General features: G+C 42.6%; 5 protein-coding genes across 8 annotated transcripts; 4 read left to right on the top strand and 1 right to left on the bottom strand.

Moving 5' to 3' along the window:
• The first annotated feature begins 200 nt into the window (after positions 1-200).
• LOC134204170 (uncharacterized) lies at positions 201-1,952 on the top strand. The gene has a single exon (XM_062678995.1). It carries the CDS (start codon positions 201-203, stop codon positions 1,950-1,952), a length of 1,752 nt encoding a protein of 583 aa, XP_062534979.1.
• Positions 1,953-2,003: 51 nt separating this feature from the next.
• LOC134204169 (uncharacterized) lies at positions 2,004-3,023 on the top strand. The gene has a single exon (XM_062678994.1). It carries the CDS (start codon positions 2,004-2,006, stop codon positions 3,021-3,023), a length of 1,020 nt encoding a protein of 339 aa, XP_062534978.1.
• Positions 3,024-3,217: 194 nt separating this feature from the next.
• LOC134204168 (uncharacterized) lies at positions 3,218-5,101 on the top strand. The gene has a single exon (XM_062678993.1). The coding sequence runs from the start codon at positions 3,218-3,220 to the stop codon at positions 5,099-5,101; it is 1,884 nt and encodes a 627-aa protein (XP_062534977.1).
• An 890-nt stretch (positions 5,102-5,991) lies between these two features.
• Positions 5,992-17,478, bottom strand: LOC134204165 (splicing factor 3B subunit 3-like). 4 transcript variants are annotated; one of them, XM_062678989.1, is made up of 14 exons: positions 17,321-17,477; positions 16,935-17,016; positions 16,653-16,851; positions 15,042-16,217; positions 14,014-14,321; positions 11,708-13,659; positions 11,459-11,508; positions 11,206-11,248; positions 10,948-10,996; positions 7,330-7,438; positions 7,110-7,147; positions 6,874-6,928; positions 6,583-6,660; positions 5,992-6,336 (listed from the first exon to the last, which is right to left on the bottom strand). In XM_062678989.1, exons 3-6 carry the CDS (start codon positions 16,681-16,683, stop codon positions 11,722-11,724), a joined length of 3,453 nt encoding a protein of 1,150 aa, XP_062534973.1. In that variant the 5' UTR covers positions 16,684-16,851; positions 16,935-17,016; positions 17,321-17,477; the 3' UTR covers positions 5,992-6,336; positions 6,583-6,660; positions 6,874-6,928; positions 7,110-7,147; positions 7,330-7,438; positions 10,948-10,996; positions 11,206-11,248; positions 11,459-11,508; positions 11,708-11,721. The 4 variants fall into 4 exon arrangements, with proteins under 4 accessions (XP_062534973.1, XP_062534971.1, XP_062534972.1 ...); XM_062678987.1 differs by having other exon boundaries at positions 16,653-17,016; XM_062678988.1 differs by having other exon boundaries at positions 11,206-11,250; positions 11,462-11,508; positions 16,653-17,016.
• Positions 17,479-22,610: 5,132 nt separating this feature from the next.
• LOC134204167 (kinesin-like protein KIF23) lies at positions 22,611-24,886 on the top strand (the record flags this gene model as incomplete). The annotated part of the gene is made up of 3 exons (XM_062678991.1): positions 22,611-22,802; positions 22,862-23,590; positions 23,778-24,886. Coding segments are annotated over exons 1-3 (1,849 nt in total), but the record flags the coding sequence as incomplete, so codon positions are not given.
• Between the last annotated feature and the right edge of the window lie 3 nt (positions 24,887-24,889).

Raw genomic sequence — 24,889 nt, 5'->3', positions numbered from 1 at the left:
TGAGAAGTGAGATGAAAGCACCGGTCACCGTGAAGCCGGTCGAACTGAAGTAAAAGTGAACAAAGTGTAGTGGTATGACTGAAGAGAGCGAATTGTTGACGCCACGCGGAAGAGGTAGAGGAAGTGTTTTACACTCTCCGATTCAAGAGCAGAAGAGGAGACAAGAAAACCGACGACAACAAACGATGGCAGAATTAAAAATGCACGCATTTACCGCCCGGCGGAACGCAGTAGCAGCGAAGTTGCAGCGCGTTAAAAATCTGTTGGATCAGGCGCCAAATAACAGTGTTTATCACCTGGAGACATATTTGCGACGTGTGGATTCCTGCTACGACGAATACAACGTAATACAGAATGAAGTGTATGCGGAGTTTCCTGATCAACGACTACAGCAAGAGCAGTCTTTCATCGATTTTGAAATTAGTTACGAAGATCTGCGAGTTGAACTTTGTCAAGCAATCGATGGCCTCCGAAGAAATGACGATCCAGCTAAGCTTGTAGTAGCAGAAGCTAATCAACAGCCAACCGTTCTCAACCATGTACCAGGATTGCCAAACGTTCCCTTGCCAATATTCGATGGAGCGTATGAAAAGTGGTTCCGATTCAAACAGCTGTTTGTGGATCTCATGCAAAAACATCCTCATCTTTCGGATGCATCAAGGCTACATTACCTGCAGCAGTGCCTGAAAGGGAAGGCTGAGAGCGTACTGAGTGACCAGATCATCAACGAGAACAATTTTCAGATCGCTTGGGATGTCCTCGAAGAACGTTTCGAAAACGAAAGAACTATCGTCGATGTGCATGTTGGAGGACTGCTGAATCTGCGAAAGATGTCAAGAGAAACTTCTGTCGAATTGCGGCAATTGGTCGACGATTGTAGCCGACATGTAGAAGCGCTGAATTTTCATGCACTTCCTATGCAAGGAATGTCAGAACAACTGGTCATTTCTCTGCTGACATCTAAACTGGACAACGCCACTGTAGCTCTATGGGAAACTAGTGTAAAACCGAGGGAGCTACCCAAGTATAAAGAAACCCTTGAGTTCCTGCGAAATCGTTGCTTTGTTCTCGAGCGCTGTGAAGCTAAAACAAAAACAAGAATAGAATCAGGCAAGACGAAGCTATTTGCACCTGTACCAAGACCACTGCAAAGAGTACATGCGGTGCAGCAAGCAAGTGAAGAAATATGCTCCATATGTGACGGCGTCCACAATGTAAACAAATGTGACGGACTAAAACGGATGTCGATTTCCGATAGGATGGCGAGGGTTAAGGAACGGCATTTATGTTTCAACTGTCTGAAACGTGGGCATCGAGTTGGTCAATGTAAATCTCGAGCCTGCACAGTCAGCGGTTGTGGAAAAAGGCACCATACCCTGCTACATTTTGAGGAGTTTTCTTCGGTGCAACAAATGCCTAACCTAACTGCGAGTGAACAAGACGAATCTGTTCCATCTGGGTGTTCTGTTGCTTCGAGTCCAACTGCCAGCGTTAGCACCGTGATGTCGTCGCAACAAGTGTTTGGAAAACAAGTGTTATTATCAACAGCGATTGTAGAAGTGCAAGATTACAAGGGATCATATCATCTGTGTCGCGTCTTATTGGACTCGGGATCTCAATCCAGTTTCCTATCTGAAGGATTGGTTCGCCAGCTGCAGTTGCAAGGAAAACAAGTCCATGCTCCGATAATCGGAATCAGCGGAGAAAAACGTGTCGTGACGAATCAAGTTTCAGCACGAGTGAAATCAACGCAGCAAAAAGCATCGTGGACTCTCGATTTCCTAGTTGTTCCACAAGTAACCGGTTGCCTACCAGCTCGTAAGCTGAATATTTCGAAGTGGAACTTTCCTCCAGATGCGAGCCTAGCGGACCCCAGATTCAACCTTCCTGCAAGGGTGGACATGCTCATCGGAGCTGAGCTGTTTTTTGAGCTGCGCTGCTTTGAGCTTTGAGCTGCTTTGAGCTTTTTTGAGAAAAGGCTGAAGGCGAATGGCAACTTGAAAATGCAGTATTCCGCCTTCATGAACGAGTATATGCGTCTCGGACATTGTGTGAAAGTCGAAGATTTCGGTAGCCCGGGGTTTTACTTACCACACCACGCCATCTTAAAACCATCGAGCTCAACTACCAAACTGCGTGTGGTATTCGACGCATCGTCACGGTCAGATACCAACGTCTCATTGAACGATGTACTGATGAAAGGACCTACGATCCAGGATACCCTAGCATCAATAGTACTACGTGCCCGGAAGTACAAGTTCCTATTCTCCGCAGATGTGATCAAAATGTTTCGACAGATTCGTGTTGATGACAAGGACACATGCTACCTTAGGGTGCTTTACAGGGAAGACCCGCAAGCGAAGTTGGATGTTTTCGAATTGAAGACAGTGACATACGGCACGTCATGTGCTCCATTTTGCGCAACCGCCTGTTTGAAACAGCTTGCTATAGAGGAAGAGAAGGAGTATCCACTTGGAGCCCGAGTAGCGAAGAATGATTTTTATATGGACGACGCAATAACGGGAGCAAATACCATCGAGGAGGCGTTGGAATGCCAGTCGCAACTTATTAAACTATTGAAGCGAGGAGGTTTTGAACTGCACAAGTGGTGTGCGAATGCACCTGAACTTCTACAAGCTATTCCGGAGCCAGACAGGGAACAACAAGTAAAAATTGAAGATAGTGAATTCAACGACGTGATTAAAACCCTAGGACTCCTGTGGGACTCGTCAAACGATGTGTTTCTGTTTAAGATTCATAGCTCTAGTGAGCCTCCTGTCAACTACACGAAGCGAATAGTTTTGTCGGAAACCGCTAAAATTTTTGATCCCCTTGGTCTATTGGAGCCAGTGACCATTTTAGCAAAGCTATTCATTCAACAGTTGTGGTCGTTGGAGTTGCCTTGGGACGAGCCACTTCCGACTGAGCTTGAGGCTGATTGGCGGCGCTTCAAGAACCAATTAAAGCAAATCAATGAGATTAAGATCGTACGTTGTGTGGTGGCAGAGGATGCCGAAACTTAAGAAGAAACCTAAGAAGTTTGAGGAGTGATGGTACGTCTGTCATGCATCTAATCAGCAGCAAAACTCGAGTTTCGCCGTTACCCACGAAGCCAGGGAGCAAGAAGTCAAGAAGGCCCTATACTGCACCGAGAGCTGAACTTTGCGGTGCTCTACTGTTGTCAAGATTGGTAACGAATGTGTTGAAGGCTATAGATATGAAGATCGATAAGGTGCTCCTCTGGTGTGATTCACAAATCGTCTTGTGTTGGCTTAAAAGAACTCCTGATAGTCTAGAGCTTTTCGTCGGTAGCAGAGTTCGGGAAATCCATCTTTTGACTAATGCGTACGAGTGGCGTTACGTCAATACGAAGGACAATCCCGCTGATTTGGCTTCAAGAGGGGTTACACCGTCGGAGCTGCAGCATTCCACGCTCTGGTGGTACGGCCCAGTGATGCTACAACACGAGGAAGATACTTATGTGCCCCTAGAATCTATTCCATTCGAAGACGAAGCTTCACAGTCACAGGATATCCAAACGTGCCAAATAGTCGTACATTTCGAGCCATTCGAGCTTTTGACAAGATACAGTAACTTTAGGAAACTGCAAAGGATCGTGGCTTATTTGTATCGTTTCGTGAATAATTGCCGGAGTAAGAAGGAGAATCGAACAACTGGATCACTGAAGGTTCCGGAACTGCGGAGTGCTACGGCAAAGATTATTCTAAATGTTCAACGAAATGTATTTGCTGATGAATTCCATATGTTAGCAAATGACAAGCTTAAGAAGAGTAAGTTATTGCAGCTTGCACCTTTCATCGACGTTGATGGCATGCTGCGGGTGGGCGGCCGCCTGAAACATGCGCAGATTCCGTTCCATCAGAAACATCCATTACTGCTGCCCTCTGGTCATCATGTCACAAGGATTTTGATTGAGTCACTGCATAGGGAACACCTGCACGTTGGGCAACAAGGATTACTAGCCATCGTAAGGCAGAGATACTGGCCAATCAGAGGTAAGAGCGTTGTACGACAAGTGGTGAATGGATGTGTGAGATGCTTCCGTATGAAACCACCGGAAACTAAACAGTTTATGGGAAATTTGCCGGAATACCGTGTTGTTCCTGCTCCAGTGTTTGCCCGAACAGGACTTGATTATGCGGGGCCTATTTATATCAAGCAAGGTCGTCGTCAAGCTCGTGTAAAGGCATATATTGCGGTTTTTATTTGTATGGCCACTAAGGCTATACACCTGGAGGTAGCATCGGACCTTACAACGGAAGCGTTCTTGGCAGTTCTCCAGCGATTTGTCGGAAGGAGGGGTACACCAGAGCAACTACACTCTGATAATGCTACAAATTTTCGTGGAGCTCAGTCAGAGTTAGCAGAACTGTATGAGCTTTTCAAGAATCAGCAAACTAACGATAAGATCAACCAGTTTTGTGAAGCAAAGGAGATACAATGGTCCTTTATTCCGCCTCGTTCTCCAAATTTTGGTGGGATCTGGGAGGCTGGGGTGAAGGCAGCCAAATCATTGCTGAAGAAGGTGCTGTGTGAAACGTCATTGACCTATGAAGAGCTGACAACGGTGGTTGTCCAAATTGAAGCAGTACTCAATTCGAGACCAATCACACAAATGTCGAATGATCCAAACGATTTGTCAGCGTTGACCCCAGCGCACTTTTTAGTGGGTCGCGAGCTGACGGCTCCACCTGAACCGAACTACGAAGAAAGCAAGGTTACGTCGTTATCCCGTTGGCAGTATCTTCGAAGACAAAAGCAAGTGTTCTGGACAAGATGGTCATCGGAATACTTGAACGAGTTGCAGCCCAGGGGTAAGTGGTATAAGGAAAAACTGAAAATCAATCCTGGAATGCTGGTAGTCCTACGAGAGGAGAACATTGCTCCTCAACAATGGAAGATGGGACGGATTACGCAGATACACCCTGGCTCTGACAACATCGTTCGAGTTGTTACCGTGCGTACAGCGAATGGAGAAGTGAAGCGAGCGGTCAGTAAGATAGCGGTGTTACCCGTTGAAGACACCCCTCTCCGAGGGAATTGTTTGGACACTGCGTGCCAACTGGGGGGAAGATGTTAATGATTGTTAATGATTGCGCCGAAACGCCCATTCTTTCAAACCTGTATCGCCCAATACATAATAAATGAGTTGAGTTGTAAACAAAACAAGCAAAACGTGCTTTATTTTTCGGTCCACAGAAAACTCCCGAATTTCGCTAGTGTCTGGACACATGACGAACGAGCTTTGTTACTTTAATGACGGATAAACTGGAGTTGGAGCTATGCATTAAACAATTTTATAATCTAATTTAACAATCTAACTAATAGTGGGATATTAATTGCACTTACTTAGTTAGGATTATAAAATTGTTTAGTAGGAGTAAAATCAAAGAGCGATTTTTTTTTACACAGATAGTTGGACAACACTGCCGGGTCTTCTACAAAAAGATTGTTTTTAAAGCGAACATATAGCCTTTACGCAAAAAGCACAATTATTGGTTAACAAAGCAAAAAGCACAATTATTGGTTAAAACGATGCAATTTATGCAGATTTTATAAAACTCTCCCTTGACCCCATCCCATTCGCATTTCTTATCCTACATCGGGACCTACTTACCTGCCTATTACACAACAAACGTAACCAATTGATCACATGCTGGCACCATTATTGTCAAGAACCGGAAAAAAAAAAACAACAAAGGGGAAAAGGGAGCAGTTGTTCGCAGCATTAGGTACACTGCTACCGTTCTTCGGATTCGACACCTGGACCCGGTGGTGGCGATCGAAGCTTGCGACCTTTTTGAAGAAACAGATTTCAAAAACCAAAGCGAAAGGAGAGGGACCAGAAACAAGCTGTTAAGTACCGCACTATCGTTCGCTATAGAGGCGTATACAACATAACCAACCAAGCAAAGCCTGTCATCATCTTGAGAAATTCGGATATTTTGCGTGAGAAAAATTTCGCCGCCATTCGAGTTGATTCAAGGGTTGTTGTTTATTGACTTTTTTTAGGGTTTGCTTTACTCGCTATTTTTTGTCTGTGCACACAATTTGCGTTTGTATGGTTGTACGGATGCTGTATGTTCCGTTTTGATGTTAAGATAATTGCCGTTCGGCGTCTGCGGGTTAAATATACGGTGAATGATAATCTAATTGATGATTATTACATTGGATTCAAAGAAAAAGTGCGGGTTCACTACAACGTGAAAAGAAAGTTTATTATAATGTGACTTCAGTTTCGTCAGGCAAACAACACATATGTGTAATAGATACTGGCAGCAGCCACGCGAATTGGTACCTGAAGGTGTCCATGTGCTGGAAGGGTCAAGGAGAAGATAAACGGATTATTAAAACATTTTGTCGGATTTATAAAAATGATGTTGTGGTAGAGAGTTGTTGAAGGTGTCAGTGAAACATAGCGAATCATTATGAAAATTCATAAGTCCGAACTTATTATTTTTGTTGATCATCATAAAAATTGATAGGTGTTACAACACAATCTCGGGAAATTTGGACGTCATTACTAAAGAGATTACGATAAACTATATTATGATAACTTACCAGAACGACTTGATTAAATGTTATCATTCGACGAATATTCAATCATCCAATGGAGTTGATGGTGACGATGAACTTGATCTGTTAAAAAAGAGAAAAATATTATAAACCTTGTCGATAATATTTTCGTAACACTGACTTTGTAAATCATAATCAGAAAAAATAGATAATCATACTTCTGCCCTGAGCATTTGGGCCGTAATAGCGTATATTAAGAGTAACATCATTTATGGTGGGAAATTTCATATAGCAGTGATATGCGATCATAGGCAGAATAGATGATACAACACTTACCTCAATGAGTTAATGTTGGACGAAACGGCAATACTAATTCCAACAGAAAAAAACACTGCAATATAAAAAAAAGAATAATTTAATAAACGAATTCAGTAAGTTAATATGTCGAATCAATTAAAGAAGCGAATCAGTTATGAGAGTTATAATCAATGAAGTTCTTTAGTCTATCTTGCGTATAAAATATTTCATCATAAAATTGAGTTAAAGCCACATTCAATCTGATCAATTCTTACCTTTGTTTGTAATGAAGATTCAACCTCGGCTAGGACTTCTATAAATACAAACAGAAAACACATATTAAAAAAAATAAGTAACAGTAGAGCAAAGACTAGAAGAAAAACATCGATCAGATATGGAGTTTTAATCAATGTTGTTCTTTAGTCTATCTTGCGTTAAAAAATATTTCATCATGACATCATCAAAACAAATATTACGCAATTTATGTTTACTTACCTTTTAGTCTAATTATAAAGGATTTCAGTAGTCATTGTTTGCGAATCGCAATTACGTAGTTTTTATTTGAAGGCTACTGGTCTAATGGTTGCGCTAGTTGAATTGTTATCTGGAACAAACAAAGGAAATTGATTAGAAACATCTTTTTCCGGTTTTGCAATTTTGTCGAAGGAAGAACTTTGATCAGCAACAAAAAGTTATAATCAACAAAATTCAGTTGAAACACGGTTAACCGACAAGCGGTTATACATCATGGAAAGGAACAAGGTGTCGACTGATACAACTTTATCAAAACATGCAACGAATTTGGTTTTGACGGAATTATTGAAATATTTGGCTATGAACTTTAACGTCTCTTCGAAAGTAAAGAGTTAGATTAGTAGGAAATTAACACAAAAATATACTCTTCGAGTGTTTAAGAGAATGGAAAATGAATAATAATACGGACACTGCGTAAATGTAAAAAAAATTAACACAAAACAAAATAAGCACAACCCCGAAGAGTTCATTCGGTTTATCGAAGAGTCGAAGTCGAATGCTAGTACTACAGTAGTCGTTCGATTACTGCAACATGTTTACGTTTCAGTTAACGAACGCGTTTGATAACTGCAAACGCATTCTAGACGTCAAACGGTTGTCAATCGACGTCAGATGCAATAAAAGTGCAACTAAATGTGCAGCGTAATGCAGCTGTCTTTGAGTTTGACATCAGTTTGAAGTTTAGCGGTTTGGTAAATGTGTATTTTTTATTCTTAAACCTACCATAACCAGCGCAGTGTGCGAAGAGCTGTGGGACAAAAGGTCAAAAGGACAAAAACGTCGAGTGACTAAAATCTAGAATCTAAAGGTAGGAGCCTCTGTATTAGAGGGATGATGGATTTTTCCAAAAAGCTCAGTAGCTTCGTTCCAAGAGGCTTGGAAGCTTCATTATGAGCTAATCGGAAAATGCCTTCTTTGAACAGGCTCCGAAGTGTTTTTTTTCAAGAGGCTTGGAAGCCTCCTTTTGAAAAGCTCCGAAGCTTCCTTCCAAAAGGATTGAAAGCCTTCTTTCAAGAGGCTCGATAGTCTCTTTTCAAGAGGCTCGGAAACCTCCTTTCAAAAAGCTCCGAAACCTCCTTTCAAAAGGCTTTTAAATCTCCTGACAAGAGGAGGCTCAGAATTCTCCTCCCAGAGGGCCGGAAGCCTCCTTTCAATAGGCTCGGATTTTTTTTTTCAAGTGGCTCAGAATCCTTTTTTCAAAGGGTCGGAATTCTCTTAATTCTTTCAAGAGGCTCCGAAACCTCCTTTCAAAAGCTCCGAAGCCTCTTTTCAAAAGGCTCCTAAGTTTCCTGACAAGAGGAGGCTCAGAATTCTCCTTTCAGAGGGCCGGAAGCCTCCTTTCAAAAGGCTCGGAATTTGCTATGCAAGAGGCTCGGAATTCTCCTTTCAAGAGGATCGGAAGCCTCCTTTCAGAAGGCTCGGAAACCTCCTTTCAAAAAGCTCCGAAACCTCCTTTCAAAAGGCTCATAAGTCTCCTGACAAGAGGAGGCTCAGAATTCTCCTTCCAGAGGGCCGGAAGCCTCTTTTCAAGAGGCTCGGAATTTTCTTATCAAGAGAGTCAGAATTCTCTTTTCAAGAGGCTCGGAAGCCTGCTTTCAGAAGGCTCGGAAACCTCATTCAAAAAATCTCCGAAGCCTCCTTCCAAAAAGCTCCTAAGCTTCCTAAGCTCCTAAGTCTCCTGTCATGCGGCTCCGTAGTCTCCTGGCAAGAGGCTAAGAATTCTCCTTTTAGAGGGCCGGAAGCTTTTCAAGAGGCTCGGAATTCTTCTTTTAAGAGGCTCGGGAACCTCATTCAAAAAGCTCCGAAGCCTCCTTTTAAAAAGCTCCGAAGCCTCCTTTCAAAAGGCTCCTAAATCTCCTGACAAGAGGAGGCTCAGAATTCTCCTTTCAGAGGGCCGTAAGCCTCTTTTCAAAAGGCCTCGGAATTTTCTATGCAAGAGGCAAGGAAGCCTCCTTTCAAGAGGGTCGGAATTCTCCTTTCAAGAGGCTCGGAAGCCTCCTTCAAGAAGGTCAGAGCTCTCCTTTCAAAAGGCTCGGAAGCCTCCTTTCAGAAGGCTGGGAAACCTCCTTTCAAAAAGCTCCGAAGGCTCCTTTCAAAAGACTCCTAAGTCTCCTGTCAAGAGGCTCTGAAGCCTCCTTTCAGAAGGTTCGGAAGTTTCCTTTCAAGAGGCTCGTAAACCTCTTTTCAAAAAGCCTCGAAGCCTCCTTTCACAAGGCTTGGAAGCCTTTTTTCAAGAGGCTCGGAAGTCTCATTTCAAAAGGCTCTTGAGCATCTATTCAAAGGTTTCTAAATCTCCTGTCAAGAGACTCGGAAGCATCCTTTTAGAAAACTCGGAAGAATCCTTTCAAAAGGCTCATTTCAAGAGACTCGGAAGCTTCATTTCAAAAGGCTCGTAAGCCTCCGTTCAAGAGGCTCGGGAGCCTCCAAAAGTGTTCAAAATCTTATAGGACTTATTGTCTTGGTGTAAAAGTCTTATAGGAAGCTTGATGCAACTCTTTGGATTGCCAATTTCCCATTAGTTTTAAAGTCAGTTTTTCATATACCTCATGAGTTATGCTTATTTTCATTTACAGCGAAAAAAATGGGACTTCAATGAATGTAAAAGTTCAAAGGGGTACCACTCAAGAAAAACGTTGAGAACCGCTGCCTTAGTTGGATTGAAGTACTTTCGAATTTAGTATTCAACATTGCACTCGAGAGCGCGATTAGGAGAGATTCGGCGTGCAAAGGAACGGCACTATCATCGCACGGTTTGCGGACGACATCGACCTCATTGGAATCGATCGCAGGGGGCAGTAGTAGAGGCGTTTTTACTACTAAAGAGGGACATGTCGAGGAAAGGCTTAACCAATAACTCTACCAAGACAAATCACATAGTTGTAAGAGGAGATAGAGATAGACCAGGTGGTGTTAGTGCTGAGGTAGTGGCTTGATGATGATTTGATGGTGAAATTGTTGAAGAAATCGTTCACATTGGAACACTTGTAACATGTGACAATGACGTGCCCCGTGAAATGAAGACATTTTGCTGCTGCGAATAGAACCGTCTACGCCTAACGTAACCAGGTTAAGTTCGGCAACGAAATTTTCTCTGTATAAAACTGCGATTCTTTCAATAGCCCTCTACGGACATAAAACGTGGACCGGATATTTTTCGGGGGTTTTGAGTAAATTGGTGCGTCTAATACTCTAACAATGATATATCATAGACGCTTGAATCATGAGCTGTATCAAGTGCACAAAAAGAATATTGCGAATCGTATAAAATACGGGAGACTTCAGTGGGCTGGTCGCTGAGTCCAAATGTTGGAAGAAAGAAAAGCAAAAACAATACTCAATTAAAAAGCAAAGGCCGACGACTTTATTAAAGGCCACGAACAAGCGGTGGATTTGATCCTAATCGTTCGGGAAACTGGCCCAATATAGACGGCAATACAATTTTACTCGGACACTAAGGAAATGAAAGTTAGAGCTTGTATACCGATGCTGCAGCCAACCAGATAAAGTTACAAGTAGGTAAAGTTGTTGAGTCGACACCCATTCGAAATAAAACATTTCTTAACGCAAAAATGACCTTACCTTAAATAATGTTTGGTGATTCTGTCAGCACAATGTTGGATTCAATGTTCTGCAAAAACAGGAAAAACGTTGCCATTAGTCGTTGATCACAACGACAATTTGTTCTATAATAAATTCTCTAAATAAGCATCAGTGCTTTCTAACGTATTTCTAATCAATGCTGTTCGTTAGGTGTCCAAAGGTCTTATTTAAGCAATTCATCATGAACATGTTGTTGCATTTGTTTATAAAGCATTATTATGGATGAATAAAACTTACCTTCGGCTGTTACGGAATCACATTTTTCCTCTACAGTTAAGATCTGGAAATGAAAAAGAAAAATCGATTTGTAGTTTTTCCACTACTACTACTTTTCACTCTACTTCTCAGCGTTAGGATGTAAAAACATCAGTGCTCTTAAACGTAGTTTTAATCAATGCAAATTCTTTAGGTGTCCAAAGGTCTATTTTAGCAACTCATCATAAAAATCTGTTCGGTTTACTTTGTATTTGATTCGACAATAATTACTCACCTTTTTATCGGCTGTACTCTGCACCTCCAAGTGTACATTCCCTCGCAAATCTGCAAACGAAATAAACTGTGAACAATCTGATGGCTTCAATATGTAAAATTCTAGTCAAGTGAGAATAACTGTCAGTTAGCTACTTAACGTAGGTTCGTAAACATCGGATATTCTTAAGTGTCCAAAGGTCATAAATTTAAGTCATCATTGCAAAAATGAAACAAAATCTTTCGTTCAAAATTGGAGCAAAACACTTACCGCCACAAAGTAGCTTAGAACGCGTACCGCGTCCGGATGTCCTCCAGCTTCTTGGCCACCTCGTTCGGTGTCCGGCCCAAATCCGACGCGATGCTCTTCTGCTTGGCCGGATCCATCGAGGTAAACTGCTCGCACAGATCGCCGTCCATAACGTGCTTCACCGGGTAGTAGTAGCTCCGGTAGCTCAGATGGTCTCTGCCGCACAGCGGTGTATTCTCGTTGCGCATGTGCATCTCCAAATGTTGGAAAAAGTCGTAATCTTCCCGACTGGTGAACGGCACCAGCGCTCCCACAGTGCCGCTCATCGTTGCGTAAATAAGCGACTCCGATCCACCCGGAATCAGGGTAGCCTTCTGCAGCGACATAATCGTTTCGCCCAGATGGAATGTACAGATGTTCTCGGCCTTCTGCGAGGCACCATTTAGCAGACCTCGATCCCACAGAGCTTTGTTTCCGGTCGGATCCTCGTCAACATCATCTGAGACTGAATGCGGCAGTCGGAGAATGGCAACGTTCCCGAACTTGTCGGCCGTCGCAACCGTGTCATAGTCGAGCAGTGTGGAAGTCGTGATCCACCGTGGGTGAGTATCGTCAGCGAAAATGATCAGCTGATTCTCCGCCCGTTTGTACTTAATACAGTAGATCGATTCTTGAACATCGGAAACGAACACCCTCGAGCCCATCGCTTGGATATTGACGATCTGATTGGGAATGTGTTTATTCTCACACTTGCGCAGCAGTTTTTTCTTACCGAGATCGTAGATCCTCAGAACCCGTCCGACTCCGACCAGAACTCGTCCCTGGAAACCGGCAATTGCCCCAGGAGCTTCATCGATCTCTGTTCTGTGATAATGCTCCAGCTGATGCGTATGAATGTCGTACTTGTACACATCGATAAAGCCTCCGTTAGCAATCTTGGGATTCATTTGCAGATCCTTGGCAACACCTGCCACAACGTACCACTTCTGGTCGACGACGAACCGCACCAAGGCCATGGACAGCACGGCTTCATTCTGCGCCAATTGTACTTTCGAGTAGGTATGTCCATTGATTGGATCCATTACTCTAATTTGTGATGCCCACATTCCTGTTCCTGCCTTCGGAGCCGAAAATGTATCTTCCGGAAGCACCTCGTTGATAAACGCATCAGCCATCTCATTGGCTAACTCCTGCTCATCTTCACCAGCTGCTTCCCGCATCTCATCCGCCATCTGTTTCTTACGAATGGTTTTTGTTTCCTCCGTGTAAGCGTTGTGGTCGGTCTCACTGATGACCAGTTTTCCCGTCTCATTGTGAATCAGGAAACGCTTCGGCGTATATTCCAAGGGGAAGGTAATTTGGTTGAATACTGCACCCAGCTTTTCCAACGCCAAAATTCGCAACGTGTTAGTTGAAATAGCCACAATACCTTCGGAACATTGCTCGCTCGAAAATCCTGATGCATATTCCAGTGTTTCGTACGACAACGGGGTCAAATGGAATCGATTCTGGAAGTAATAACTCAGCCAAGTTCGGCTGGACATGGCCAGCACGGCTTCTGATCCCTGCATCTTGATGCGGAACAATTTCACCGGACGGGATCCCAAATAACGGGTTCGTGTATCGGCCAGATCACCCGATACCGGATCCAACACAGTCCGTAGCAAGACACCGTTCGTTAGGCCAATGTTCAGATAGAAGCAACCGGCAGACGAGACAACACCCTCTTCGTTGGTGTCTCCGGTTCCCATCTCGACGATACACAGCGATTCGGCGGAAGAAGGGAGCGCTTGCATGGATCTAGGCGAAAGACAGTCACTTGGGTCAAGCGAAATGACGCGGACCGTATTGTCAGCTAAGCCGACGGCCAAGAACCAGGATCGTTGCTCTCCTGCCGGAACAGAACCTAACGCCATACACATCACGTCGCTGGGCATTTTCTTGCGTTCGGTGTATTCGTTCAGTTGGCCAGTCTGCATGTGGAGTAAGCAGAAAGACGAAATTGTTACAATCCAAAATAATAAAGCGAATAAGCAGTTCTGCATTTAATTACAGAGTCAGCACTGCAGGACACCATTTTACTCTTCAAAAGAATTCTGAATAAGGTGTTCATCATGGAAATGTGTATTTCACGCATGAAAATGTGTAGCCTCTAGTTCTCACAGCATAACAAGATTCGAAGTGACAATTATTTAAAACGCACTCCGAGGTATAAAATAATTGAAGGAGCGAAAAGGAATACGTGACATTTTTTATTATTAAAAAGAGAGTATTTTGCAAAGTGCTACACACTTTCCCGCTATACACCCAAATTTTTCCCAACTCACCGGGTCCATCTCGAAGTACACCAGCTCCCCACCGGACAACGCAATTACCACCTGCCGCTGGTTAACGGCACACTTGGTGATAGTCTTCTTGCCCGGGGCTTTCCACTCGTTGACACGCTTATCCGCCCGGATGTGTCGAATGCCGTCCGGGTAGACCTGCACCAGAGCATCATCACCGAGAGCCGAACAGCTCAGCGTCGGTGTCGTTCCCAGGAATCCACTGTCGGTGACTTCCTCGACGGTGTCGCCGATGCTCAGTACCAGGGTAGCATTCACGAACGACACGATGATGTACGCATCGAATTCCTCTGCAAGTAGGGAACAAAAAGAGAGGGGAAACGTGGCGGCTTCTAACAGCTCTGGATACTGATCATGTCTACAGAAAAAGTTGCCTAACCAAAATGCTCTGAATCTTCTTGTACAAAACAGTGTAGTCTGTTCCTAAGTGGTTTATAGACTCGAATCGAGTATCGCTTATCTTACCTATTGGCGAAGAACATTACTGATGGATTGTAGAGAGATCACCTCCAAATTTCAACTCAACCACGACGGTCTGAAAATGAGAGGAAAAACTGGTGTTTGTGACAATGGTTTCGTGCTTTTGCATTTTGGTTTATCTTTGCATTCAAAACACCAGCTTTTGTGATTAATAATTCGCACTTCTACAACTTTTATCTAATTTCGGATCTGAGCAAAACTGACTGACAGTAGCGAGGCAAATGTAGCGGATATGGTTTATCTACAGCGATCAGAGCCCAACGGGCAATACGCCAAGGATCAGGAATATATCAACTTCAGTCAGCTTCCGGTAGAACCGGTGGACTGTTTGTTCTTCGACATTGAGGTACGATGACACATTGAAGTGGCGTCATCAGCCCCCGATTTCGGATACTCGCAATCCTGAACCCCGCGAAGGGAACAAGCCACGGCTCCAGGTGATGTCGATTTATTTTCTCGCGCAATTTGTTGTCAGTCAGCTAAATGAATCTTAATTTTTAATGAAAATGCAAACATGTTTAAACACTCACCATCAATACGTTTCTTGACAGTCCAGACAGCATTCGGATTACCGGGAAGCTCCGAAACGGCCATCTCCGATACTTCCAATCCATGGCGGAGCACTCGTATCGATGAACGCGGTCCTCGACCACACGCCAGGTACAGCTGCGGAGTGTCTTCGTTGGCCAAATCAGCTACCTGGCAGCCCAAAATTGGAGCATACGAGTGAATTTCGTCAACCATGACCAGATTCTTCAAAGGACGAGGCGCAAAGAAGAAAGTGTCTCCCTCTTCCAACGGCATAGCCGAACTGAATTCAGGCTCGTCGTCGTCATCGCCAAGATGGGCAATTTGATACAGATAGTGGTTGCCAAACTCGCAAGCCACAAACAAAAAGCCGGTTTTCAGGACGCACATAGCAGTAGCTGGAGGCACAGTATCGAAATACTTCAGTTTGATCTCAGACACCACGTCGTCATCAGTTTCCAATGTTACTTTGAAGATGTCGCCCTGTTCGGTCTGTGCCAGGAAAAAGTACATTGACTTGGTTCGATGGGTTGCCGAGCAGATGAAAATCATTCCACGCTCTGGGTCGTCAAGGTCATTGCGCCTTCTGGGAATCGGACAACGGATATCGTGCTGGTCCCCAAGATTCTTGTAAGTCAAATAATTCTCCGAGCAAATTAACACACCGGAGGGACCATCGTTTCCGCCGGGAACGGAAATCAAGAAGTTGGCGTGCTCTTCAAGCGGTTCCGAATATTTTCGTACGACGTGATTCAATCCTAAATCCAATTCATAGAAAGTCAAGGTCTGTTGCGTTTTGGCAGCCGCCTCTCCGCTGGGATCCAAATCTGCCTCTTCGTAATCGATTTCCAAACAAGCAAACATGGGATTTTCGAATCCAACATCCACTCCGACCATGTGATACGTTAGCGTACTTGATTTGTGTGCCTCCAAAGGGGAGGAAATGGTCAACCTTGCTTCCGAATCTCGATTCAGAATGTAAACCAGTTTCTGCTTTTCGATTGCCCCGATCATTACGGCACGGCCCTTTGGATCGATGGCCAGAAACTGACCCGGAACAATGCGACGGCATCCGGATTTGCCGAATGTTTCTTGATGAACCTTTTCCAACTGATTCTTGGCTGGGTTGTACTCCAGGATCACGATTCGTCCCGAATCCGAACCGACGACTGCATAATCTACAAAACAGAAAGAAAATTCACTAAGCATCAAATGAATAACAGAACATCTTTAGAAACGTCTGAGAAAAACTATCCCATCGAGTCGTGTGCAAAAACCTCAAAACAGGCAATTACACGCCTATACTTCAATGGATTTGCTTTCCCTTGAATTATGACATTCAACCCGATAGCACAATCGCCGGAGACGAACGTTAACCTATCCAAGGGAAGTCTTATCTCTCAATTTTCCAAAATGTTTCCATCACAAAAAAGTATTGTCCTCTCAAGTTTCAATTCGTAGCGCGCTCGGGTCACACTACAAAAGCGACATGTGAACTTTTTTTCTAGGCAATGTTTAGAGTTTTCACCCGTGATCCGGAGTTGTATTTCGCTCACGGGTGAAGCAAGATTTGCCTGAATCTGCCCACCCAGACTACCCGTCGTACTACATACCTTTTGTTCCTCCGGTCAATCGGAACGACATCAGCGACCGAATCACGCCAAAGATTTCCGTCTGCAGCAACGTGTGCACCTTGCCAGTGTTCGGATCCGGCCGGACGAGCTCCAGGCTCTTGCCCTTGGACAGCAGGATCTCCTGCTGTTTGGTTCCGGCAAAGCAGCCATGGACCGCGTGGGTTATCCCGGTTGCGCGCTGTAGGATAAAGTTGTATAAATACATTGCGCTTCGATTTCGGTGCCGCCGCCGCTTGTTGGCCGGCGAGGATGTTTACACACTTTTCAAAAGTTCAAGCAAAATAACCTTTCCGCTTGTTTTGCTATTTTCATTTATCAGTCATTTCCGCTGCGGTCATCTTATCTGGAAATGGAAGACAGAAACAAAATGTCGGTTTTGAGGTTAGTTTCATTGTGAACTTATGAATTTATATCTCACTAATAAAATCTATTAAATAAAATTAAATAATGGCAAACAATTATCAAAATCACAGATTTGAATAACATGGACAATATTCTGGATCAAATTCTAAAATTTTTTGTGACTCAAATAGAAAAGAAAAGAATGCCGTGTTGGCACCTCATGCGGCGTGGGTTAATGGTTAAAATCGTTTTTAATTTAGTTTAAAAGAATGTTGATATTTATAACTATTTTGATTGTTTTTTACCTGTTGGGAACAAATTTATCGCTTTTTTACAGTTGCAAATTGAAAAAGCACATATTTTTTTAAAATTTATAACTTCACTAGTTTTTAATCCAACCTCACTTGACGATGACTGCTGTAGAAATGGACGAGAAACCGAAGGAAGGCAGCCACTCAGCCGAATATCATATGCGCCATCAGCGGAATCGGGAAGCAAAAAGAAGCGAGAAAAAGGGGATTTCAAATAATGCTCAACTTCTTTTAGGTCAACAACACGGAGGAAAACCGGAAACAAAAAAATGTTGCAATTAAAATTATTATTGGGAAAGTTTTTTGATCACCGTACATGACTCAATCATTACATATTGATTTATTGGCATTTATCGGTGAGTACAACATCTAAAGCTCAAAGTAAGACGGAGCGCAACAATGAAGAACAGTATGGATAGGTGTCACAAGCGAGCGACGGGTATGAAGCGAACAGGAATTGAAATTTTTTATTTAGTAGGGGGCCAGTTGTGAGAACAACATTGTTGAAATCGCTGTTATTCTGCCTAACGTCCACCCAGGAACGGCTTGGGTAGTAGCATGGTGACAGGCCTGTCTTGGTAAGAGTAGTCACCATGCTACTGCCCATGCCGTTCCTGGGTGGACGTGAGGCAGAATAACAGCGATTTCAACAATGCTGTTCTCACAACTGGCCCCCTACTAAAAAAATTTCAATTTATGTTTGCTTCATACTCGTCGCTCGCTTGTGACATCTATCCATACTGTTCTTCATTGTTGCGCTCCCTCTTACTTTGATGTTGTATTCACCGATAAATGCCAATAAATCAATAATGATTGATTAAAATTATTGCAGATTTCACCAATAATTGACTCTTCCCGTCATTTTTTTAGATACGCTCAATCGATTCTTTGCAGGAGGGTGAAACGGCTGTCAAACTACATACACTGCCAAAAATATCTATATATAAGATATATTATCAATTTCCCACCTTATCGGCCGCGACGATTTGAAATCGTCGCAAAACAAATTGACGCCAAAATCGTCGCCAGCAGAAATGGCCCTAAGATCTGTTCAATCAAAGGTAATTGCCTATTTCCGGGGATTAAACCACCCGACTTGGACGTTAATTTACAATGTTATGAAACATCTACATCTGTCAAATCAACTGTGAACAAAATTTTATATACTCAATAATCACATTATTTCCCAAAATTGAGCCCTGTTTTTAATGCAGATTGACATTATTTTCTATAAGAAAATTATTTTGAGCTTTTTAGTGGAATGTTTTCACCTGTCATGGGATCGTACACTTATTACGTAAGCAATTTTTCTGGGTTTTTCGAACCCCCCCTCCCCCCCTGTAAGATTTTTTTCATACAAAAGATTTTTTATTTATATGGAGCGTAAGATATTGACCGACCCTCCCCCCCATAAGTGCTTACGTAATATGTGTACGGACCCCATAAGACGAGTTTATACAATCCCATTGAATTCCACCACTTAATTGTATCTTGACAGATACGTATTTCGACCTCAAAAGTAAGGCCGTCTTCAGTGTCTCGTACTTGACTCGACTTGGTCGAGTCAAGTACGAGACACTGAAGACGGCCTTACTTTTGAGGTCGAAATACGTATCTGTCAAGATACAATTAAGTGGTGGAATTCAATGGGATTGTATAAACTCGTCTTATGACAGGTGATTATTTTCTAATAAAACTAGGGTAAAATGCCCAATAGTGGACCCCCTAGTAGCGAAATTTTGCTCTTTTTGTCACAAGGAGTAGAAATTTTCAACATATTAATTCTGCTTGACATCTAATACCAAGTTCTGCATCTCCTCTTTACGATACATACATAAAACACCAAGGGGTGGGTCGCTGAGCACAATTTATTTCGTTGTTTTGTAATTTTGTGTGATAATGTGTGCCGAGATGTGTGCCAAAGTGTGCAACGATTTTCCACTTTGTGCCTTACGTCAAATTGACATGCTACTCGTGACAAATTAGAAAATCTGGCAACACTGTGCTTATGTCAACATTTATTTTCAAAATCAGAATTCAGGAAGTCAACAACAACATCAAATTTTCATCGGAAATAGAACAACGAACAAATTATTTGGAGATCCTAGCGTTCTCTACGATCTGTTTTAGGATCAATTGTTACAATTTCATCACCAGCTAGCACATTAGCCAACAGAACGTAAAATTGAAGTGGTTTATCGATTTTATTAAGAACTTTATTGTTCTCACCATATTCGGGGCCATACGGAATAGGTGACCCTTGTTCGAAAATGTTTTCTAGCAATAAATATTCTTCAAGTTGTTTAAATCTTTTGCTGAATACTACATTTAAATTCACATACGATTGTTGCTAGGGGACAATTTCTCAGGTACACATTGAAAATCGCAGACTGATTCTTTTACCAGGGATTTTGCTCATATCTTGCTGCTGCTGGTATAGGGTAAATGCAACCATTCCCGACAAGACAAGACAAGTTACATTTTATCAGACAATGATATCATTATTTATACCAAATCCGTTTTCGAAATCACAATGTAGGAAGTTTAATTTCAATATTTCAAGGTACCGCAGCATATCAGTCGGCTGAAAATATTCGTATCATTCTTTTATTTGATTTTGATTGATTAAAACCCTTACCAGTCGTTGAATGTCGGTTCAAATTATTAATCTTAAAGGCCGTACACATATTACGTAAGCACTTATGGGGGGAGGGGGGGTTGGTCAATATCTTACGGTCCATATAAATAAAAATTCATTTGTATGAAAAAAATCTTACACAGGGGGGGAGGGGGGTTCGAAAAACTCAGAAAAATTGCTTACGTAATAAGTGTACGACCCCTTACCCAAGCGTATACATGTTGTTATGTTGCATATGTATTGGATCTCTAGTTGCCTTTGGGAGAAAAAGCGTCGGTTTGCCAATCCGATGATGGCGAGTTTGTTTCTCAGTTCGGCTTAGAATGTTATCTGATGGGAAACATGCTCGGCTCCCTGGGCCCAAGTGTACTTGCCACATAATATACATACTCATGCAAATGGCAGTCAATATTCCAGTTGGATTGTAGGGCCATTGGATAAGAAGATGTATTTGAAATCTATCTAAGTTTTTTATTCACGCCTAATCACCGAAAATGCCGACCTCATATCAAATTCACAGTACCATGCACGGAAACAGCATTAACTAAAAAAAAACTCCAGCTTTAAATGCAGTTGACTTCTAGTTGTATATGTTGGTTTCATATTTGCTGATTTTGTTTCGTAGTTGATTATTACACTGGAGCATCTGCGTATATAAAGGCGATTACCCTATACGTCCGCGATGAAACCACAACAAAATTTGGCAAGGTTGCCGGTGTTTCATGTTCTGATCATGCAAATGTCAAAAGTGTGCCGCAGAGTGTGCAACACATGTGCCTTAAAATGCAAAAATATGTGCATGGAACATTGTGCTCAGCGTCCAACCCCTTGTAAAACACTCAAATACAAGACGTTATTCGTTGAAATTAACATTTTAAAGTCTGACTGAATTCGCCCTATAGTAGACCCTCTGGGGGTCCATAATAGGAATTTGCTTCCCTATAGTCGACACTTCATTTGATTTTTATGTTCCGTTTCGGGATGTTCTTCTTCCCTATTATGGACCCCCCAAAATATTCCTATAATGGACACTCTCGTGTTTATTCTCTATAGAATTGTAAAAAAACATTTAATTTTGCTTTCCATAGCATTTCCAATGCATGTAATCAAATCATAGGACTGTAAGGTAGGTTGTCCCGATGGAATTTCATAGCAAAATGTTTACATTGTGCTGTAAAAATGCAAAAATGGCTGGAGGGTCCACTATTGGTTGGGGGTCCACTATTGGCCACTTTACCCTAAGGAACGTCCACAAATTACGTAACGCTCAGAGGGGGGGGGTTGAGCAAAGTGTGACGGTCCATACAAAAATTTCAGATGTTTCATACAAAAAGTGTGACATAGGGGGGAGGGGGGGTTGAAAATGCCCAATTTTTGCGTTACGTAATTAATGGATCTTCCCTAACATAATTTTAGAATAAAGATGTTGGCGACGATTTTGATAGTGCCTAAAAAATGGTCGGCGCGTTTTGTTACCAAGGAAACAGACAATATATTTTAGTGCTGCTCAAAAGCCGCTTTTGGCGAATTATTTAGGCTTTGGTCCGATTCGCGAATTAAAATCAAATTAAACTTAAAAATGACAGTTCAATAATTTCCAAATAACCCTGCCCGCAGAGCAAGCTTACTTTTGACAGATGTTGAATCATTTTTGATAGATGTTCTGTTGTTCTTGCTGGGTAGCACCAGCCATTCTTATGAGCGGGGGATTTAATAATTTCTGAACTGTCACTTTTAAGTTGAATTTGATTTTAATTCGCGAATCGGACCAAAGCCTTAGAGTAAAATCAGCAGTGATTCAAATCGTTCGGGGCTGTCAGTTTGAATATGAATCTGAAACATTAAATTTCCCAGCAGCTGTTCTAGATTCAGTTTTTATACCAGTCAACTGTCAAAAAAATAAAACTGGTATAACGCTCCGTTCTATTTTCTACAGATTTGAACCACGATTGAATCACGAGATTCAAATATTTTTCAATTGTTTTGGTGTATGGATGCGTCATTTTATCTACGGATCAATCCACTTTGCAATTCCGGAGCCTTTCTTGGCAGTAACATAATGATTTCAGTTAATTGAAAATTTGAAAAATATGAATAGAACACTGCTGGGGAAACCAGCGAGTTTGTTCTATTTTGCTCCAAATTCAAACTAGAATAGTGGTCGAAAATTTAGAATCAAACTGAATCACTCCTGATTTCACCCTTAGTTGATATAGTGCTTGCCCCTACCAATTTTTCCACGCCTATGCCAAAATGTCAAAATTTTTAGACGAGTTGGAATGGGACGAAAAAAAAAAGAAATGAGAAATAAAATAATTGTTTGCTTTCTTTCTTTTTTCTTCCCATTGGAATTCGATGATTTTTTTTTTGCTTATTATATTTAATTCCGGGATTGAACTATTAAACTGTGTTCAGGTTTGCTGCTCTACCATCTGATGCTGACTTAACAAATATTTGTCATTATGACAAACAGTGTACTGATAGCTTTAGTTCAGTTTTGGAAGTGTCACATAAAAAAGCCTTTATCATTTTTCTCCGTGGCCGTGTACACAAATCTTTTGCGCTACTTCCAGTTGCCCTAATGGCTGTATCCCGTTTGGTTCATTTGGGCGTTGATTGCGTTCTCGCTTTGCGTGTCTTCCGCGCATTTCGTTGCTTTTGCTGTTGTTGTTTCCTGTAACGAACTTTTGCCACAGCCAAATGCCGAACGGTTTTTCTTATTTCAACTGTAGAAAAATAGTTAATTTTCGCCAGTAAAGCATCGATTCAAGTGAGAAATTAATGAAAAACTTCTATTTGATACTGACGAAATATCACTGCTTCGAAAATGAAGACGATGTAAGTAAGCAATATGAAATTCACAGATTCTCATCTAAATACACCGATTTTGTTTCCAGGCGCCAGAAAACTCCCATCAAAGTCCTGCCGAAGATTACGCCCCTTCAAAGTCGTGGAAATTCTGGCAACAACTTGCAAAGCGATCCAGTGCATGTGTACTGCCGCGTCCGTCCATTGCCATGCGAATCCGATCTGTCCTGTTTGCGGGTCACCGCTCACAATACGGTCGTTTTGACTCCGCCTGAGATTGCCATCAACTACAAAATAACGGCCCTGAAGGAAACGCAGTACATCTTCAAGCATGTCTACGAAGCGTCCTCCTCGCAGCACGAAGTTTACTCGTCAGTGGCACAGCCCCTGGTGGAGGGACTTGTCCGCGGCAGGAATGGGTTGCTGTTCACTTACGGAGTCACTGGAAGCGGAAAGACCTACACGATGACCGGCGATATCAACCACAGAGGCATCATGCCGCGGTGCTTGGACGCATTGTTCCGAACGATTGCCGATTTCCAGGCAAAGAAATTCGTATTCAAACCGGACCGGTTAAATGGGTTCGATATATTATCCGAGGCGGATGCTATGCTGGAACGGCAGGCAGAAATGCACTCGAAGCTGAACAAGGCGAAGCGCAATAAGGATATTGATCCGGAGATTGCTTCTAAAGCGTCAGTGGAGCCATCCGAACTGAACGGAATTGACGAGGACAACATCTACTCGGTGTTCATTACCTACGTGGAGGTCTACAATAATAGCGTTTACGATCTGCTGGAAGAGACGACCATCCAGAAGTGAGTACACAATTCTAACAGTAGAACAATGGCCTATGACACGAAAATTTTAAAAAAAAATCCTTAGGTATAAAAAATTATATATTTTCAAAAGTTCTCAATTGAGTTATATTACAAAATAGAAATAACTCTCGGATTCGTTTGTTATTAGAATAAAAAAAAAATTATCCGTTTTGGCCTGTTTTAGGACGCTGCAGAGTAAAATGGTTCGGGAGGATGCATGTCGGAATATGTTCGTTCACGGTGTAACGGAAGTGGAGGTAAAAACGATGGATGAAGCGCTAGAGGTTTTTCAATTCGGCCAGAAGCGGAAACGCGTGGGTCACACGATTCTTAACGCCGAGTCGAGCAGATCGCACTCGGTGTTCACCATTCGTTTGGTACAGGCTCCCATCGATAAACACGGAGAGCATGCGGTTCAGGATAGGAACGCGGTCACGATCAGTCAGCTATCGTTAGTGGACCTGGCCGGAAGTGAGAGAACCAGTCGAACAGGAAACACAGGGCAACGATTGCGCGAGGCAGGCAATATTAATAACAGTTTGATGACCCTGCGGACCTGTTTGGAGATTTTGAGGGAAAACCAGATGACGGGGAGTTCAAAGAAGGTACCCTACAGAGACTCGAAGATAACCCATCTGTTCAAGAACTATTTCGACGGTGAAGGACAAGTTCGAATGATTGTCTGCGTCAATCCAAGAGCAGAAGATTATGATGAGACTGCTCAGGTTATGAAGTTTGCAGAAATGACGCAGGACGTCCAGATTACAAGGCCAACGCCAGTTAAGGTTGACATGGGTTTGACCCCTGGGCGTCGTAAGGCTAACCAACTCTTCAAGATGGCAATGAACGACATCGAGAAGCGACACCACGAGGGTGGAAAAATTGATGTGGATCTGGGGTTAGTTTACAGCCTTGGTCCTAACTTCCCAGAGCTAAAGATGAATGGTCCAGAGGCGCAGGAGATTACAAAAGAATTGATCAAATTATTGGAAATGAGAATCGCGAAACGCCGGTCGTTATGCGATGATTATGATGCCCGTCAGGATCGATTTCGAATGAATTTGTTGAAAATCGAAAAAGAGAATGTTGCACTCAAAGCGGAAAATGCATCAATCAAAGGAGTACTGAGCCAGAACCGGCAGAAGATTAAAGCTATGGAGAATAAAATTGTTATCTACGAGAGCTCGATTGACGATCTGAATCGTCGTAATCGAACATTGGAGGAAAGGGTGAGGGATCTGCAAACTCATCTCAATCAGAAGACACAAATGCTCAATCAGAAAGAGATCGAAAAGG

Source organism: Armigeres subalbatus, unplaced genomic scaffold (genome assembly GCF_024139115.2).
Source record: "Armigeres subalbatus isolate Guangzhou_Male unplaced genomic scaffold, GZ_Asu_2 Contig433, whole genome shotgun sequence".
Taxonomy (NCBI): Eukaryota; Metazoa; Arthropoda; class Insecta; order Diptera; family Culicidae; genus Armigeres; species Armigeres subalbatus.
The sequence above is the reverse complement of the archived record's forward strand: the minus strand, read 5'-3'. Positions and strand labels throughout refer to the sequence as shown.